The 16,595-nt window shown below is 33.2% G+C and overlaps 2 protein-coding genes across 3 annotated transcripts; one reads left to right on the top strand and one right to left on the bottom strand.

Annotated features, from left to right (window-relative positions):
* Positions 1-2,931: 2,931 nt before the first annotated feature.
* LOC131647519 (uncharacterized) lies at positions 2,932-6,193 on the top strand. Its single transcript, XM_058917412.1, has 4 exons — positions 2,932-3,042; positions 3,113-3,431; positions 4,999-5,127; positions 5,683-6,193. The coding sequence occupies exons 1-4, from the start codon at positions 2,980-2,982 to the stop codon at positions 5,979-5,981; spliced, it is 810 nt and encodes a 269-aa protein (XP_058773395.1). The 5' UTR covers positions 2,932-2,979; the 3' UTR covers positions 5,982-6,193.
* A 2,486-nt stretch (positions 6,194-8,679) lies between these two features.
* On the bottom strand, positions 8,680-15,583 carry LOC131647518 (polyadenylate-binding protein 3-like). 2 transcript variants are annotated; one of them, XR_009297850.1, is made up of 10 exons: positions 15,429-15,583; positions 15,085-15,346; positions 12,069-12,844; positions 11,773-11,850; positions 11,588-11,677; positions 10,886-11,182; positions 10,587-10,793; positions 10,152-10,370; positions 9,445-9,539; positions 8,680-9,085 (listed from the first exon to the last, which is right to left on the bottom strand). XR_009297850.1 is itself a non-coding variant. In XM_058917411.1 (8 exons), the coding sequence occupies exons 2-8, from the start codon at positions 15,326-15,328 to the stop codon at positions 10,158-10,160; spliced, it is 1,905 nt and encodes a 634-aa protein (XP_058773394.1). In that variant the 5' UTR covers positions 15,329-15,346; positions 15,429-15,583; the 3' UTR covers positions 9,961-10,157. The 2 variants fall into 2 exon arrangements, 1 of the variants encoding a protein (XP_058773394.1); XM_058917411.1 differs by lacking the exons at positions 8,680-9,085; positions 9,445-9,539 and having other exon boundaries at positions 9,961-10,370.
* Positions 15,584-16,595: the final 1,012 nt, after the last annotated feature.

Here is a 16,595-nt window from a genome sequence, read left to right as displayed (position 1 = left end):
GTCATTCGACAATAGGGCTTCAAATGAATCAAGTTAAAAAGCTTTTCTCTCAAGGGAGTTCCCAAATACCCTTTTTGAGTCAAAATCGTCAGATAAATGTATAACTTTTGGGTCCATGCAATCATGAGCCATGAAAGGGTAATATAATTAAGGTAAACCCCCATTCTCACAGTAGAGGGGGTATCACTCTCAGAGTCACTCACTAGGTTCATAATGTTATCATTCATCCTGAATAGAAAATCGAAAAAATGTTGAACAAAAAGATTGAGTTGGGAAAGGTACCTAGATATGTGAGATTAATAAATTAGAGTAAATGAAGAAAGTGAGAGATTTTGATCAAATAATTGCAATCGTCCTGACTATTCCTCTCAAGAAAGAAGAGAAGAAGGTGTTTGATAATGAAGTGAATGTGAACAAGTTTGAATGCCCAAGATTGCAAAAAGATTTTTAGCTCTCAACTCCCACCTATTTATAAGCAAAGATGTTTGAACGATCTATATTTACGAAGGAAAGGGAGATGTAATCGACGCTTGAAGCTCCCATTAGGAATACACGTAAACTCGAATGCACTCAAGTACACTATAAGCCACACCAATCCCTAACTTGTAGCATTAGCACACGTGTCAGAGGAAGGCAATGAAACATTTAAATGATGAAAATACATTTACTGCGCTTGTTCTCCGCTACTTTCTTAACTGACTCCAATAGTTTTTGTTCTATCTCGCATCAGATAACATCCTTGGAGGCCGGCCAAAATCACTAAAGGTTTCTTCGACTCCCTCAATAACCGACAAAGTCTTGGTGGCAACTATTTTGGACCGACCAAAGGCTCAAATAGTTGAGGCCCAAATCACCTCAAATCCATTCCACGTGGCCTAAGGTATGTTCTCAGCCAACCATATCGACCCCGACCGACCACCCCGAGGGGATAGTAATCCTTATAGAATATTCTTAGCACACAAGAATTCTCCTCATGACTCTAATAAGGATCTCAATTGCAAGCGCATCCAACGACTTTCTGTAATTCACTCCTAACAAACAAGGAGTATGTTATTCCATATATACTATATATTGAGAATGCGCCAAATCGGGTGACAGATTTTTAAACACAATTAGAATTTACTATTCTTCCTCACATACTGACTCGAGCGTTTGATTGCTAAACTTGAAGGCCCCCTTTTCAACTGTACCAGAAGCTCATATCCGCTCACTTTCTATCATCGCTCTATTTAGGGTTCCAAAATGGAACAATGACATCATATGTGGGAATCAACTCCTGATTCATGTGATTTTTATGATCTCACAGTTGATTCCCGATTCATTAGTTCATGACCTCCTCAGATCACCAAATCAAGAGCATTTATATTTGAACATGGAGATCTTTCGCATTTGATCCATTCAAGCATCGTTTCAACTTTGATTTACTCGAATTTCTAGATCCGTAGTTCTTGTGACTTCAAGGGATAGATGGATCCAAATCTACTCGATCCATTGCCGCGCGTGAAGCTACTACTGCTACTGCTCTAGCTACAACCAATAAACCAACTCTACCTCCACCTTCTCAGCAAAACGTTGTGAATCCAGAAGTGGTACTTCTGTTTCGTTTAGACTTAGTTCAAACTCCTCCAATATCCAATTACCTCTAGTTGGACATCTAATTCCACCTCTAGTTGCACAACCAAAAGTATTGCATAGTTTCCAATTTTTGCGAGCTAACCTTGGAGTAACATCATGTACCATATTGTTCGACAATAGAACTCGATTATGTTCGAAGAAAGGTTCCTATGCCTTGAAGAAAGCCCCAATAATTCTCCTCTACGTGAGAACACTATCTAGGAGGCTATATCAAGAAGTACTCATGTCGTCTCCGATCTGATCAGGGCAAAGAAGGAGGAGGATTCTAAGTCACAAAGTCAGCATAAGAGCTGGAAACATCAAAGTATCCCTCAAAGTCCCAATCAAAGCCTCCATGATTCTGTTCCATATTTTAAAAATGTCAAATATTTTTTGGAGACATGATATTTAAACATGCAAAAATTGAACACCATATGCAAATACACATTCACACAAGTTTCTTTCCTTTTAAAAGTTATTATTTAAAAAGAAAAAAAATAATAAACCACAATCGTATTTAATACGGTGTGGGACATATGATGGAGATTGGTTCTTTACGATAAGTGACAAGTGAATTGACGATATAAAATAAAACAAGTTATTAAATAAAAATTCTAGATGAGTTTAGTTACACCAAATTTAATTATTGTTAGCTAAATATTTTCTCAAGTATAATATGTCACGTCCAACAAGAACGATCATGTGGAATGCACACAAAGGTAGTGATATGATTTTGAATATTAGTGGCAGTAGCCTAGGTAATCCTGCTGTATCGGGTTTTGCTAGATTGATTCGAAATATTGATGACACTTAGGTCCACAATTTTGCGAGTAATATTGACTATTCTAACATCCTTCATGCTGAACTGGTAACGCTATATCATGGTTTGTGTACGGTCTGAGAACTTAACATCAAATACCTGATGTGTTATTTTGACTCCAACTGTATTGTCAAGCTTATCTCAGAATCTGTTAATGCTTGACATCACTATGTCCCGATTCTTCACAATATTAAAGAACTTCTCTCTAGAGAATGACAAGTTCAAATATTTTATTCTATTAAAAATGGAAATACTTGTGTTGACTAACTAGCAAAACATGGAACAGATAATAATGCGGCGTACCGATCGTTTGCATAACCTCCTATTAGAATCATCATTCTTATGCTGATGCTAGTGAAATTTTATTTTCTAAATAATTTCCAACTTTATTTTTTCCTTTTTCTTCTTGCAATGTACCAAAAAAAAACTTTATTATTGTTGTAAATGTACAAATATTTTTTTATAGTTATATCTATTTAAAAAATTAAGCGCCAAACATAAAAACCTTTCCCCAAAAAATTCCCATCTTCCCCGAAACCGCAACAATGTCATCGTCTTCCTCAACACTCTTCATCGCTCTCCAATGCTTCCAATGCTCCACCATGCAGGCACTTCCCCTCTCTTTCTCTCTCTAACAAATTTCGATTTCCGATCAATTTCTCTGACTGTTACTTTCAGGTAAAACAAAAGAAGAAATGCAGCAACAAGTGGAATTGCGCGGTATGCAACGAGAAGCAATCGGTTCGCAAAGTCTTCGCACAGGGATACAAAGCCAAGGACGTTCGCACGTTCGTTCAAACCTTCAACATGTCTCGCAAATCACTTGAAGATGACCAGCAGTGGCTCCTTGCCGGAACCCTAACTCCCACACAGGAACATGCCGAGGGAGAAGCTGAATTTCCAAACGAGCTGAATCATAAGAAGTGTACCGATTGGACCGTGTATCTCGACAACGACGATCATCAGGCCGTCAAGAGAGCCGAACAAGAGCAACACGGTTACCTCCTATTTTTTATTTTATTTCAATTTTATGATATGCTGTTATAGAATTTTAGTGTTTGGTGATCATTAAACTAAAGTAAGCTTTATAGTATACACATATGAGGGCAATGCCTTCGCACAAAGGCTTTCGCTATTTCGGTCGGTACAGTGTTGCAACACTGTTAGCGGTCGTCGTGGTGTGAATTAACCATAATTTGTTCTTTGTCATAAAAACAGTGAATAGCATTATAGGTATCGGCATCTTTCGATACCGTTTTGTCTCGGTCGTTTTCGCAGTATTAGACTGTTTTTTAAAACCTTGATGAAGTGAGCACCGACGAAGATATAGACACAACATGACACTAATACTGGCACACAGATAGTTGTAATATTTTATAAACTTTGAAGTAATTGAGTATAATCACGAGTCATTGTTGGACACTAACACATGTCATAGTTATACACTAGATACACCTTCAAGTTGTCGTGTCAGTGCAACATAACTAACACCGAACACGACATTAACATTAACATCTAGACATTGATAATAATTTGTTAAAATTGAAGTGATTGAATATAATCATGTGCATTAGTGTCGTGTCATTGTCAGACATTGACATGTGTCAGAGTAAGTCACCATACACACTCTCAATATGCAGTATTGATGCAACATATGTACTCGTCAATTGTTATAAGATGATTATATAATGACATAGATAGTTGGACACCAGACACACCTTCAAGTTTTCGTGTCGTCAATTGTTATAAGATGATTATACAGTGAGATAGATAGTTGGACACTAGATACACCTTCAAGTTGTCGTGTCAGTGCAACCTAACAAACACCTAGCACAGCAGAAACATTAGCATGTAGACATTGATAATAATTTGTTAACGTTGAAGTTATTGAATATAATCACGTGCATTAGTGTCGTGTCATATTCAGACATTGACATGTGTTAGAGTCGGACACTACCATACACACTTTCAATATGTAGTGTCGATTCAACATAGGTATAATGCCAATTGTTATAACATAATTATGTAGTTTATATTATCTGGACAATAGTAGATTGATTGGGTATTAGCTATTGTCTTATGCCAGTTGAATGAGAACATGATAATTTAATTTTAGGATTGATTATACAATATACTTTAGAATTGAAAGAGCATTTACGACCTTGATTTTCTAAGCTCAAAACTAATATAGCAAACAAAGCTTTTGGACAAAGATCAGAAAGCTTGCATTTTAAATTGTGTTGGGAATGTCAATCACCTGATTTAATCAAATTGTTTTGATTTATGAAATAAAGTGATTGTGTTATTCTTTGACTGGAGCAAATTAATGTGCAGAAAATATGTAGTGTATAGCATATAAATGGACTGTTATAATTAAATGGATATAGAATAGTCCCAGACTTTAGTTTACTAATACAGAGTAATTATAATCATTGTATGAAAAAGGTAACGCTTGATTTTGTAGCATATTACAGAATTAGTTCATTTTCACAGTTGTAGAAGTTGACTTGGTTTTGATTAGTTGTGCTGATTTTGATGTATCTTGGATGCATTGAATTGAACAGAAGATGATTTTGAGCCATTGGTAGTGACTGAGTTGCCCAAGGACATGTTCAAGAAGCGCAAATTGGCGGGTAATTCAACTTCAAGAAAAGGCAGGCATTTTGAAAGTCCACTATTCCGAAACTCTCAAGGTAAATATTCCTTCATTGCTTAGGTCTGTGTGGTGGTAATCATTAATACAAATTATTCAACTTGTTTTGATGATGCTAAAAATAGAAAACAACATATTTAACCGATTGGAGTTTTAGTTGAAGAGCGAGCCAAAATGAGAGTATAATCACTGCCTTGTTAATTTGTTATGCAATTTGACCAACAAAATGAGACAAAATGAACTGTGTTTTTTCCTTATTCTCTTGTAACTTTTCAGTAACTACTGTATCGTTCATGTGTGTAACATTCTGGCTTTGAACCAATTCCCAGAATTATTATCAATAAAACCTTCGTATTATTCAACTAAACTCTATTTGGTACGAGTTTCTATCATATTCTTCTCCCTTAAACCATTTAAACAACTCAAACTCGTTTCAAAATATTCGAAGATTATATCAAAATTTCTAATAGAGAAACTGTTAAACAAATTGTATTGAAAGTGCAATTTCATGATCCTTACGAGTTAAGTTCCTATTTTTGAACTTCTTTCAAGCTTCGGAAGTTGATTTGCATTAACAGTATCTTGATTCACACAGATTCGGAGAAGCCAGTAAAAGATCAGCAAAGAATCACATCATTGACTGAAACCAATTCAGAGAGAAATAATAAAGTGACAACAACTAATCAGAGGACTCAGAAATGCAAACAAACAATCAACAGTTCAGCTTCCAAATGGAATGACTACTTAATTGAGGACAATGACAAGTTAGAATTTGGATGCAAGAGAGGCTTTAACTTCAAGGACACTTCAGGTTCGTCGAACTACAACGATATCTTAGAGGCTATAACTTGTGAGCAAAGAGTAGAAGATGATATCCACCCTGATTTTATGTGACTTGTACAAAATCAGGTTTTACATAAAAGTGTTTGATGGCGTGTAAGTGTACAAATAATATTACAACTCCGCACATGTTTCTTCTGCTGTCAGTTTTTTGTTCTTAAGTCTTAACCATCCGTTTTTCCGGGTTAGAAAGTGCCGGTAATTCGGAGTTCATCTGATAGATAAATATATTTTCACCAAGATTGTTCTAATCAAGATTTGTCTTCTGCTGTCATTTAAATGGAATTGCAATGATAGAGGTTTGGATAGGATATTATACTCCTATTAAAATTGGATATATATATATATATATATATATATATATATATATATATATATATATATATATATATATATATATATATGAGGAAGTGTTTCATCGTTGACAATTCATGCAAGTATATATATATATATATATATATATATATATATATATATATATATATACTTGCATGAATTGTCACCGATGAATTACTTCCTCATAATTTGTCCCGATCAATTCTAAGAAAATTGAAAAGACTGAATATCAACTTGTGTGTAAAATTTCTTCTTTCTGTTCTGTTTTCTAATTTTTATGTACTAAATCTTAAATGTGATTTTTCTGCATACTTGCTGTTGATATATTTTTTTTTTTTGATGAAAGATACTTGCTGTTGATATTTAATAGTGAAATAATAATATGATTTTAAAAGGTACGCAACTTTGCATGTGTTTGAATTGGTGGTGGATAGGTTTTAACAAAATTGAGAGTTTAGTAGAATTGATTTATGTTTGAATACATTTATGTAAAAATAAGTTGAACAATAAATTTCAGTGTAAAAATCGTCTAGAATCAATTAGGGCGGCAGAAATACAAATTCTAACTTCAAGTAGAAATAAATTTGGAGGGAGAACCAATTTTACTTTAACCGAACCTAACATGTTAAAATCATTGGAGAATCAATTCTCCACTCTAAAAGTGCTTTTACCCCTTCTATAATTGAAACCAAACATAATATTCAACAAGAATCTCGCTCAAACCCAACTCCTTAAAGTTAGCAACCATCATAGGATGTTTACTTTCACTCTCATTTTTTAAACCCTTTTGGACTATTTTCTCAACCACCATAGGATGTTTACTTTCACTCTCATTTTTTAAACCCTTTTGGACTATTTTCTCAACCACCATAGGATGTTTACTTTCACTCTCATTTTTTAAACCCTTTTGGACTATTTTCTCAACATTAGTATCAAAACTTTCTTCTTATCTAAGAAAGAGAACATTTTTTACATCAAATTATCGTATTTCCCCATTAAAGCGAGCAGTAAAAAATAATAATACCAGAATAATATTTATCTTTGTCATTAAAAAAGGTCTCATCATAATCGATATCAAATTCTTGAGTATATTCTTTTACTACTAGTCTGACATTGTAACTCAACAATCTCATAAGTATTTATCTTTGAGCCATTAGAGTGTATTTGGATGAAATATTTTAATAAGAGAAAATAACTTTTTGAGAGAATTTAAAATTACTTGATTAAAATTTATTGTTTAAATAAAAAATATAAAAGTTATTAAAATAAAATAAATTTATAAAATATTTTATTCAAATTAAATTTAAAAAATTTCAAATCACACCAACAAATAAAAAAAAAAATTTCTCTTATACTCTATATATAATGCTAATGTGTTTTTTATAAGCAAATTGAATATAAGGAGAGCACGAGGGCATTCTAACTATTACAAACAAAAGGGCCAAACAGTTTCAAGAAGAGCAACAAGAAGAAAAGAACCTCAACCAAAACTAAACAAAGGACTAGCCCAAAACACATCACTTGCAAGCAACCAATACAAGCTAGTGGAACAAGCACTATAACAGATCTTGCACAAACATCATCAGAATCCGCAGAAGCAAACAATAGAAGAAAAATATAAATTCCAAGCCAACTGTAAGCCTTCCACTTCTTGCCTTCAAAAAGCAACCAAACACTTGAGCAACAGGGAATGAAATCGGAATAAAGTGGATGATTTTATCGTATAACTCATTCATTTTCCAACTTGATCGGTTCAAACCCAACGAAGTTTTTAAAAGGAGAAAACTTAGGTGCATGTGTGTATATAGTGGTGGCGTTGTTCTCCCACTAATACTATAGCACCCAGAGAATTCTAAAGTATTAATTAGTATTGTTTAAAATAAATATAAAGCGATTAACACCATATCGTTAGTATTGTTTTGCAAAAAGATTTTAAAAACATGATGAACACAGTGACCAAAACTCATTTTGAAACCAATAATATTCAGCCAAAACATTACTAACTTTGAGACATTTAGTCTACAAATTACCCAAGCTCCACAATTTACACACACACCTGAAAGTTTATGGTGTTAAATTGTCCTGGTGTTATACTATTAGTGGAGAACGGCACGTCGGCATCACCAGCACCTAAGTTTCTTCTATTTGAAACACTGATGGAGTGATGGTATATATAGTCACTCTAAAGTTAATATAATTTTGATAATATTGCCAAATTCAGACCGGTTGCGTATGAGGCTATTAAATTTATCTATCTACTTCGAATTTATTTGAGTCCATGGTACACGCACTTTGCTGAATTAGCCTGTCTTTTAGAGAACTCTACTTAAGAGTATGGACGAAAAACAAAATCTAAAGTTAATACAATTTTGATGATATTGCCAAATTCAGACCTGTCGGACATGAGGCTATTAAACCTATCTACCTCGAATTTATTTGAACCTATGGTACACGCCTTTTGCCAAATTAGTCTTCTAAAGAACTTTATTTGTATGGACAAAAGACAAAATCTAAAGTTAATACAACTTTGATGATATTGCCAAATCCAAACATGTCGTGCATGAGACTATTAAACCCATCTACCTCGGATTCACTTGAGCCCATGATACACACCCTTCGCCACATACACTTGTAGCTTGGTTTAAGGCGGGATGGTTTTGGATTTAACATAATCCTCATTGCATAAGCACATTCCAACGTATACAAAATCATGGCTGCATTGTAGCCATCTTGAGAGCTGTTGCCAATGGATAAGTAACATCAGGCTGGTGTTGCGAGACTCTGTTTTGTGCGTTACAGGACTGCCCCAATCAAAAGTGCAACTGCAACTTGGAGATGAGGTCATTTGCAAGTTTTGAAGAAAAATCCATGGAAGCTATCTGCTTCACTAGAGCTAATTTTATGTTTTGGAGTGACCAAATTCAATTTTCACAGATAGAATTTTGTAACTAGTTTAGATTGAATAGAAAACAGTTTATGTTTGTATACGTTCATAGAAAAATGCACTAAATAAGAATTCAATAATGAAATTTCATGACAAAAGTTTCATAAAAATGGACTAAAGAAAAACTCAAGAATAAAAATCAATAGTAACAAAAGTTTCTAACTTCAACTTAGAATCACTATCAGTTTTAAAAGCAAAATCATTTTCATGCGAAGCACTAAAAAACCTATTATGCACCTTTGTAATCAATGTTGACTCGAATCATTCTTTACTGGAATGCCTGAAGATACTTATTGAAATGACATGTCTTTGATTGGAATGGCAGACATATGCTGCATGTTTTCATTAATCATAAAACACATTATTCAATCAAAGCCACACCTAAAAACAGTTATTGGCCAACAACATAACAATAAACTCAAAAATAAATAAGAATATAGAAAAATGTCATCAATTAGAAAGCTAGCTATAAAAATGGGTGAATTTCCACCCACAGAATTTGAGTGCTAGCATCTTCGGATTGAATTTCCCAATCCAAATTAGGTGCACTTGCAGAAAGAAAAATTAATTCCAATCAAGACGCAATCCAAATTAGATGCACTTGCGGAAAAAAACATATCTTCCAATCAAGGTGCAATCCAGATTATATGCACTTGCTGGAAAAAAAAACATATCTTTTCCAATCAAAGAAAGGAAACTTGCCAAAATTTCAATTCGAAATAATGTCTAAAAAAAGGGATAAATGTCCTCCAAAATCCCTTTTCAAAATTATTAGTGTCAACTAATCCAAATAAAAATCCTTATTACCATATCAATTGGTTCAAAACTCAAAAATCTCGATCAAAACTTCAAAAAAGCAATACTGAAAAACTTAAAATGAAAGAGGCCAAAAACTCCAAAACACAGTTGCTCAAATACTCAGTAAATCTACCACTACGACTAACATTATTTCATTCCTTCAACGAACCATCAACTTCAGAACCAGATGAAGCTTCCCGGAGGACTTGCATTGCCTCAGACACCTTTATCTTCAGTTCTTCAGGAGAGTCAATCAAATGTATAACCTCTGACTGATCCATTTCTAATAACATTCCAGTAACCTTCGCTGTCTGATGGTTTGAGGTAAGACGACCCACCAGTGGATATAAATGCTCACCCAACATCTGTTTAACCATAAAAATCATGATATTGAAAAAATTTAAATTATAATAGATGCACACAATGTTAAAACTCTAAATAGAAAATTCAAAGATCACATATATAACTAAAAAATAAACTTTTATGTACCACAAAACTTAATAAATATATGCACACAATGTTGCAACTATAAATAACCAATTAAACTATAACATAAAACTCAAAATAAAATGTTTACATACCAAGCGTTGATTTTCAGGGGTGGCAGAAGCCAAAGCCGATGTGAGTGAATTATTAGATAATCCACTATGACGTTGATTGTTAACCGGAGATGCAACAGCAACTGCAGATGTATCCATCATTTGACCTGTGAGACCTTCAGGATCTACTGGATCCACGCCATTCCGAACATTATATCTAAACCCTTGGTTGGAATTACGGTTGGGCAACTGAATTCAAAATTAAGATGTTTCAAATGGGTTGACTTAATTAGTAATACTATTTTCAAAACAATAAAGCTTTAGACTTAAGAAATAAATACCTGGTTTTGTTGCACTGGTTGGAAATTACCAACTCGACGCACCATTCTAGGTCCAGGATGACCTTGCCTCTGAAGGTGGTATGGCATGATGAAATTAGGAGCAACGCCAGATCGCATAGTTGGCATGAGCTGTTGCTGGAAACCGTATCCATTTGGCTGAGGCGGAATGAGACCAGGTGCACCTTGACCAAAATACATTTGTTGTGGAGCAATTCTTTGTGCACTTGGATGATATCCAGCAATTCTTCCAGGCAAAGTTGTGATTCCACCCGGTGCTTGAATTTGAGAAAATTGAGCCTGCAAGTACGCAAGTTTATGAATCTAACAATTGAGTTTATACCAAAATACAAAGTAAGCAAAACTAAATTTGTTTGTATGAAAACAATAAAATGAAAGTAGACAACTACTACGAGGCAATCATATGAACAAATTTTTGAAAGGACATAAACAACATATTGAATTTCTTTTTGTCTAACTCAATGCTACAAAGGGAAACTAAAAAAAAAAACAAGTGAAGTTGACAGATCATAATGTATATCCATTAATTCACAAATAAAAAGTTAAATATTTGAGGAAAAGGGGCTTACACACCCACTTCAAGGCTAAAGCAATACCATGGAAATAATTGATTTATCCATAATTTCATTCTAAGGTTGATTAAAATTTAGACAATACATATACAAGATAAAAGTAAGGCATCACCTGCAAACGAGCTTTCCTTTCTTCTTTGCGCTGGGCCACAGCAACATATAGGGGCTTATGTCCTATTATCTTTCCATTCATTTCATTTATCTGAAGGAAAAAAACATAATACAACTTAACCATGTAGTGAGAAAGGATATAGTTAGTTGAGAAAAGCTTTATGAATAAAAGAACAAATGACATACAGCTTTACTAGCTTCCTCAGGTGTCGAAAAGGCAATAAAACCAGAGCCCTTGCTATGACCATGAACATCATACATTACCTGAAGCAACATATTAATTGCAATTATACTCGCAAAATAACTAAATAATTATGATGAAGTGAGTAATGACTCAAATGCATGTAGGCGGAGTATCCACACGCAACCATGGAGCATCCACCCACATGCACATACACACAACAATGTATTCACTCTCATGCATTAGAAGAATAAAGTAAAACAGATAAGATAGAAATATTCAAATATAAATTTTGATATACCTTGCAAGATGTTATTGTTCCAAACTCAGAAAATAGCTCCTTCAACTTTTCTTCATTAAGATTGTCATCAAGGTTTTTCAGGTACAAATTAGCACCCTGTAATTTCTCATACCTTTTTATCTTTTCTTGCTCAAATTTGGCTTTTAACTCTGCCTCTCTTTCTGATTTTCTCTGAGCCCTCCCCACAAATAAAAACTTTCCATCATTTGTTGCGGTCCCATTCAGACTTTCAACTGCAGATGCGGCTGATTCTGGGTTTTGGAAATTCACAAAACCAAAACCTCTCGATTTCCCATTCTCATCTTTCATGACCACAACACTTGTTATTACACCATAAGGGTTGAAGAGCTGTTTAAGGTCCTCATCCGTGTATGTTTCAGAAAGGTTTTTCACATAAACATTAGTGAACTTAGGTGATCCATTTCCTGACCTTTCCTGACGCCGAATGAAATATCCTACGTAAACCTTTTTGTCGTTTATCAACATACCATCCAATTTTTCAATGGCATTCTTTGCAGACTCGTCATTGTCAAATTGAACAAAACCATATCCTCTTGATTGGCCAATATCGTCAATAGCCACCTTACAAGAGAGTACAGGTCCAAAGGCAGCAAAGGTATCATGCAATGCCTTGTTATCTATTGATGTGTCTAAATTCTTAATGAACACGTTTGCAAATCCACTTTTCCGAATGCTTGGATCCCGATGTGAAAACATAATACGAATTGGCTTCTCATTCAGAGGAGTGAAGTTTAGATGTTCCATTGCATTAACAGCTACAATATAAAATTTGAGTTATGAGAAGCAAATATAAATTAAACAATACATTCAAAAGTTTAGTCAATAAATTGAACAATTTTTCTTTTATTATACGAATACATTGTCTTATAAGATGTTTTTTCAATTTCGAATGCAACTCATCCTCATAAAAATAGCTTAATACTACCTCAAGCTTATAAAAATTTCAAAGGCAATATTGAACTAAACTCACCTCCTTAACCTAACCCAATTAAGGTGTTGTACCTGCAATAAAGGCGGATGAAGTGGCCTAGTAGAAACACTAAAATCACATGCAAATACTTAACATAAAAATACTATAAGACTTGCCTTCAAAATTCTGTTAGCAAAACTAAGAAAATAAAACTAAGAAAATAAAGATACATCAATATTGGCACATGTCATGTTTATTTAGTTGTGAGTTTTTGTTCTTTTCATTCTGTTTACATACAGTATGACCGAATATAAGGAAATGCACATGACATAACTACCCAATATAATTAGAGAGAAAATACATTGTAACTAAGTTTTTAACGTCCAAATCATCATAACACGACTGCAATTTTGAAAAGGGTCTTAGAAATAAAGGTCACAAAAACAATTGTAACCATGATTTATAATATTTCTACTGTTAAATCACTGCAACAATTGCAAACACTTTAATTTAACAAATTTGATTAATGCAGCTTTGACAAATTTGAGAACTGCAATTATGCTACCATGATTTAAATGATGAATGATTTGCTAAAGGTATTTAGAAAACAACACACGTCAGCAATAATGTTCAAATGATCCTAACACAACCAAAGTGACTAATACATTTTGAAAAGGGTTTTAAAAACAAAGCCCACAGAAACAATAGTAACCATGATATCACAGTAGTTTAATGTCTATACAAATAGGGAAACTTCAACCATATTAAATAGTAGAATAACAAATTAAATACTAAGGTAAAGAAGGGCTCACGCTCCAATTGTTGTCGCGTCGCCGAAGATTATAATATTTCCACAATTACATAGTTACCATAATTACAGCCACGTCAGTCATATTTAACAACAACTTTCTACAAATATCGAGGATCACAATCATGATTTTAATGAAGAATGATATGTCAAATAGAATTTAAAAAGAGCATGTGTCAGCAAGTGTGATTAAGTTTTTTAACGTACAAATGATCGTAACATGGCCGCAATGATTAACGATATTTTGAAAAGTGTTTTGAAAAACTCCACGGATCAATCATGACTAAGTTTTTTAACGTCCAAATGATTGCAGCACACCACAATGAATAACGACATTTTGAAAAGGGTTTTAAAAAACAACACGCGCCAACAATCATGGCTAAGGCTTTTAAAGTACAGATGATAGTAACTCGACCAAAATGAAAAACGACATTTAGAAAAGGGTTTTAAACAACGCGCTAATTGTAGTCGCGTCGATAAAGTTCATGATATTTCTACAATTGCAACCACATCGTTATAAATGACTAAGTTTTTAATATGCAACGAAAGTTATATTAACAACATTTCAAAAAGGGTTTTTCTAAAAAGCCCGCGAAAACACTTGTAATCATGATATATGTTTTCATTGTCTATATCAATGGGGCCACTTCTACCGTATTTAGTCGTATTTAGTCTATATCAATGTTGACCGATAAATATCACCCATAAAAAATGTTGATCTATAAATATCGTATCACCCACAAAAAAATGTTTAATCTATAAATATCGTATCACCCATCACCTACCTACAAAAGTTGTTGATATATACGTATCATATATTCACTGATAAAAATGTTGATCTATAGATATCATATATTTACCCACAAAAACTGTTGATCTATATATTCCCTCTCACAAAAACTGTTGATCTATAGATATCACCCTCAAAAAATGTGGATCAACCACAGAAATTATTGATCTATACCTATCATATCTCCCACAAAATATGTTATGTTGATCTATACATATCATATCACCCAAAAACCCAAAAAAAAAAGTTATCATGCACACGACAGAAACACTTCTACCAGACATGGGACATGACACAAACAGTTGACGAGATACAAACAGTTAGACAGCAGTATTGACCGACAGCAGTATGACACTGATTTAGTTAAGACAGTCATTAATCAGGCAAAAAAACAAGCATTCAACAAAGTATTTACGTAACAACAATGCATGCCATCAACAAGAGATCATTATTCAAAAACCAGTAACAAGGGAATGAAAACACAAACCATCATGAGCATTGGAGAAGTTGACATAAGCATATCCCAGCGACGATCTCTTGGTCTGATCCCTACAAACCCTAATGGAAACCACCTGAGCAATCTGACTGAACAGTTCATAAAGCTGACCCTCATTCACATTCCCATCAAGATCTCCCACATACAGAGACGCATTCTCGAATCTCCCAACCCCGAGACCACCGTTAAACGCCACCGGAACCACATTCTTAGGTGATGATGAAATCGCAGCCATTTGTTCAAGAAAAAGAGTCTGAAAAAAAAACTCAATAAGTAAAAAAATAGAGAAAAACGATAAGAGAGAGAGAGAGAGAAAATGAGAAGAAAAAACTCACCGTATCAAAAGAGATTAGTGCTGGTTGTGATTGTGATTACAATTAGGGTTTTTTTCCTTATATATGTGAAAAAATTGGGAGAGTATTATTTTTTTTTTATTTTTTGAGAATTTTTTTGTTTCTCCTTTTGATGTCTCCGAAACAGAGACACAAGGTGTTTCTGCGGAGAGAGTGAAAAAAACCGGCTGAGAGTGACAGTTTTTATAGTAATTTTTTTTCCTTATAGTTTGTTTTTGTTTACCCGAATGAGAAGCTGTATCACACACCACAAAGGTATGTCACGTGGATTTTTGGTCTTGTCAGCCGTAAGTACCGTTTCAGTACTTTGACTGATGATTATTTTATGGCTAGGAATTGTTCTGAATCAGTAAATAGGGTCTATTTTAAAAATTTACTCGATATTAGTACAATTAGTCAAAATAAATTGTAAAAAATATTTAAAGTATAGATATTTATATTTGATATGATTTGATTAAATACATAAATATTACTCTTATTGTTTTAAATTATAAGTGGTTTTGCAAGATAAAACTGTCTCAAATTATAAACTACTCTACCATATTTTAGTGTTATCTTAATAATATTTTTTCTAATATATTTTTTATTTTTTTTTCTTTTTTCTTTTTAATCTTTTGACTTTTCTTTTTTATATAACTAATAAAAGATGATATTATAAAATCCATTATTTCTCTTTTCTATTCTAAATTTACTAAGTTTATTAATTTGTGTGAAAGACTGAAAATAACTTTTAAGTTGAGATTAATGGAGTAATCTATTAAAAAATATTTGTCTTTAAATATATATTATAATCAGTATTATTGACTTACTTTAAAATATATAAAATCAATATTACATATATTTATAGATAAAAAATAGTTACATTTTTATATAAAATTTATATGTTAGCTACGATACTGGTTTTTCTTTGTAAAAAAAAAAGAAATATATAATATATGCTATAGTTAAGAGTGTGGTAATCAAAATCCAACTGAATCGGTCGATTCAACCGATCAAACAGAAAACTAGAATTCTAATTGGTTTGTTTGGACTTACTAATTGGTTTGAACTTTGAAGAAGAATCAAGATTCAAAATGAAAAATCGATTGAAAATTAGTTAGAAATTGAAAAAAAATGGAAGTTTTAATTATTTTTAAAGTTGGACTGAAT

This window comes from Vicia villosa, linkage group LG2 (genome assembly GCF_029867415.1).
Source record: "Vicia villosa cultivar HV-30 ecotype Madison, WI linkage group LG2, Vvil1.0, whole genome shotgun sequence".
Classification (NCBI taxonomy): domain Eukaryota; kingdom Viridiplantae; phylum Streptophyta; class Magnoliopsida; order Fabales; family Fabaceae; genus Vicia; species Vicia villosa.
Note: the sequence above shows the minus strand (reverse complement) of the source record. Positions and strands in the feature narration are given on the sequence as shown.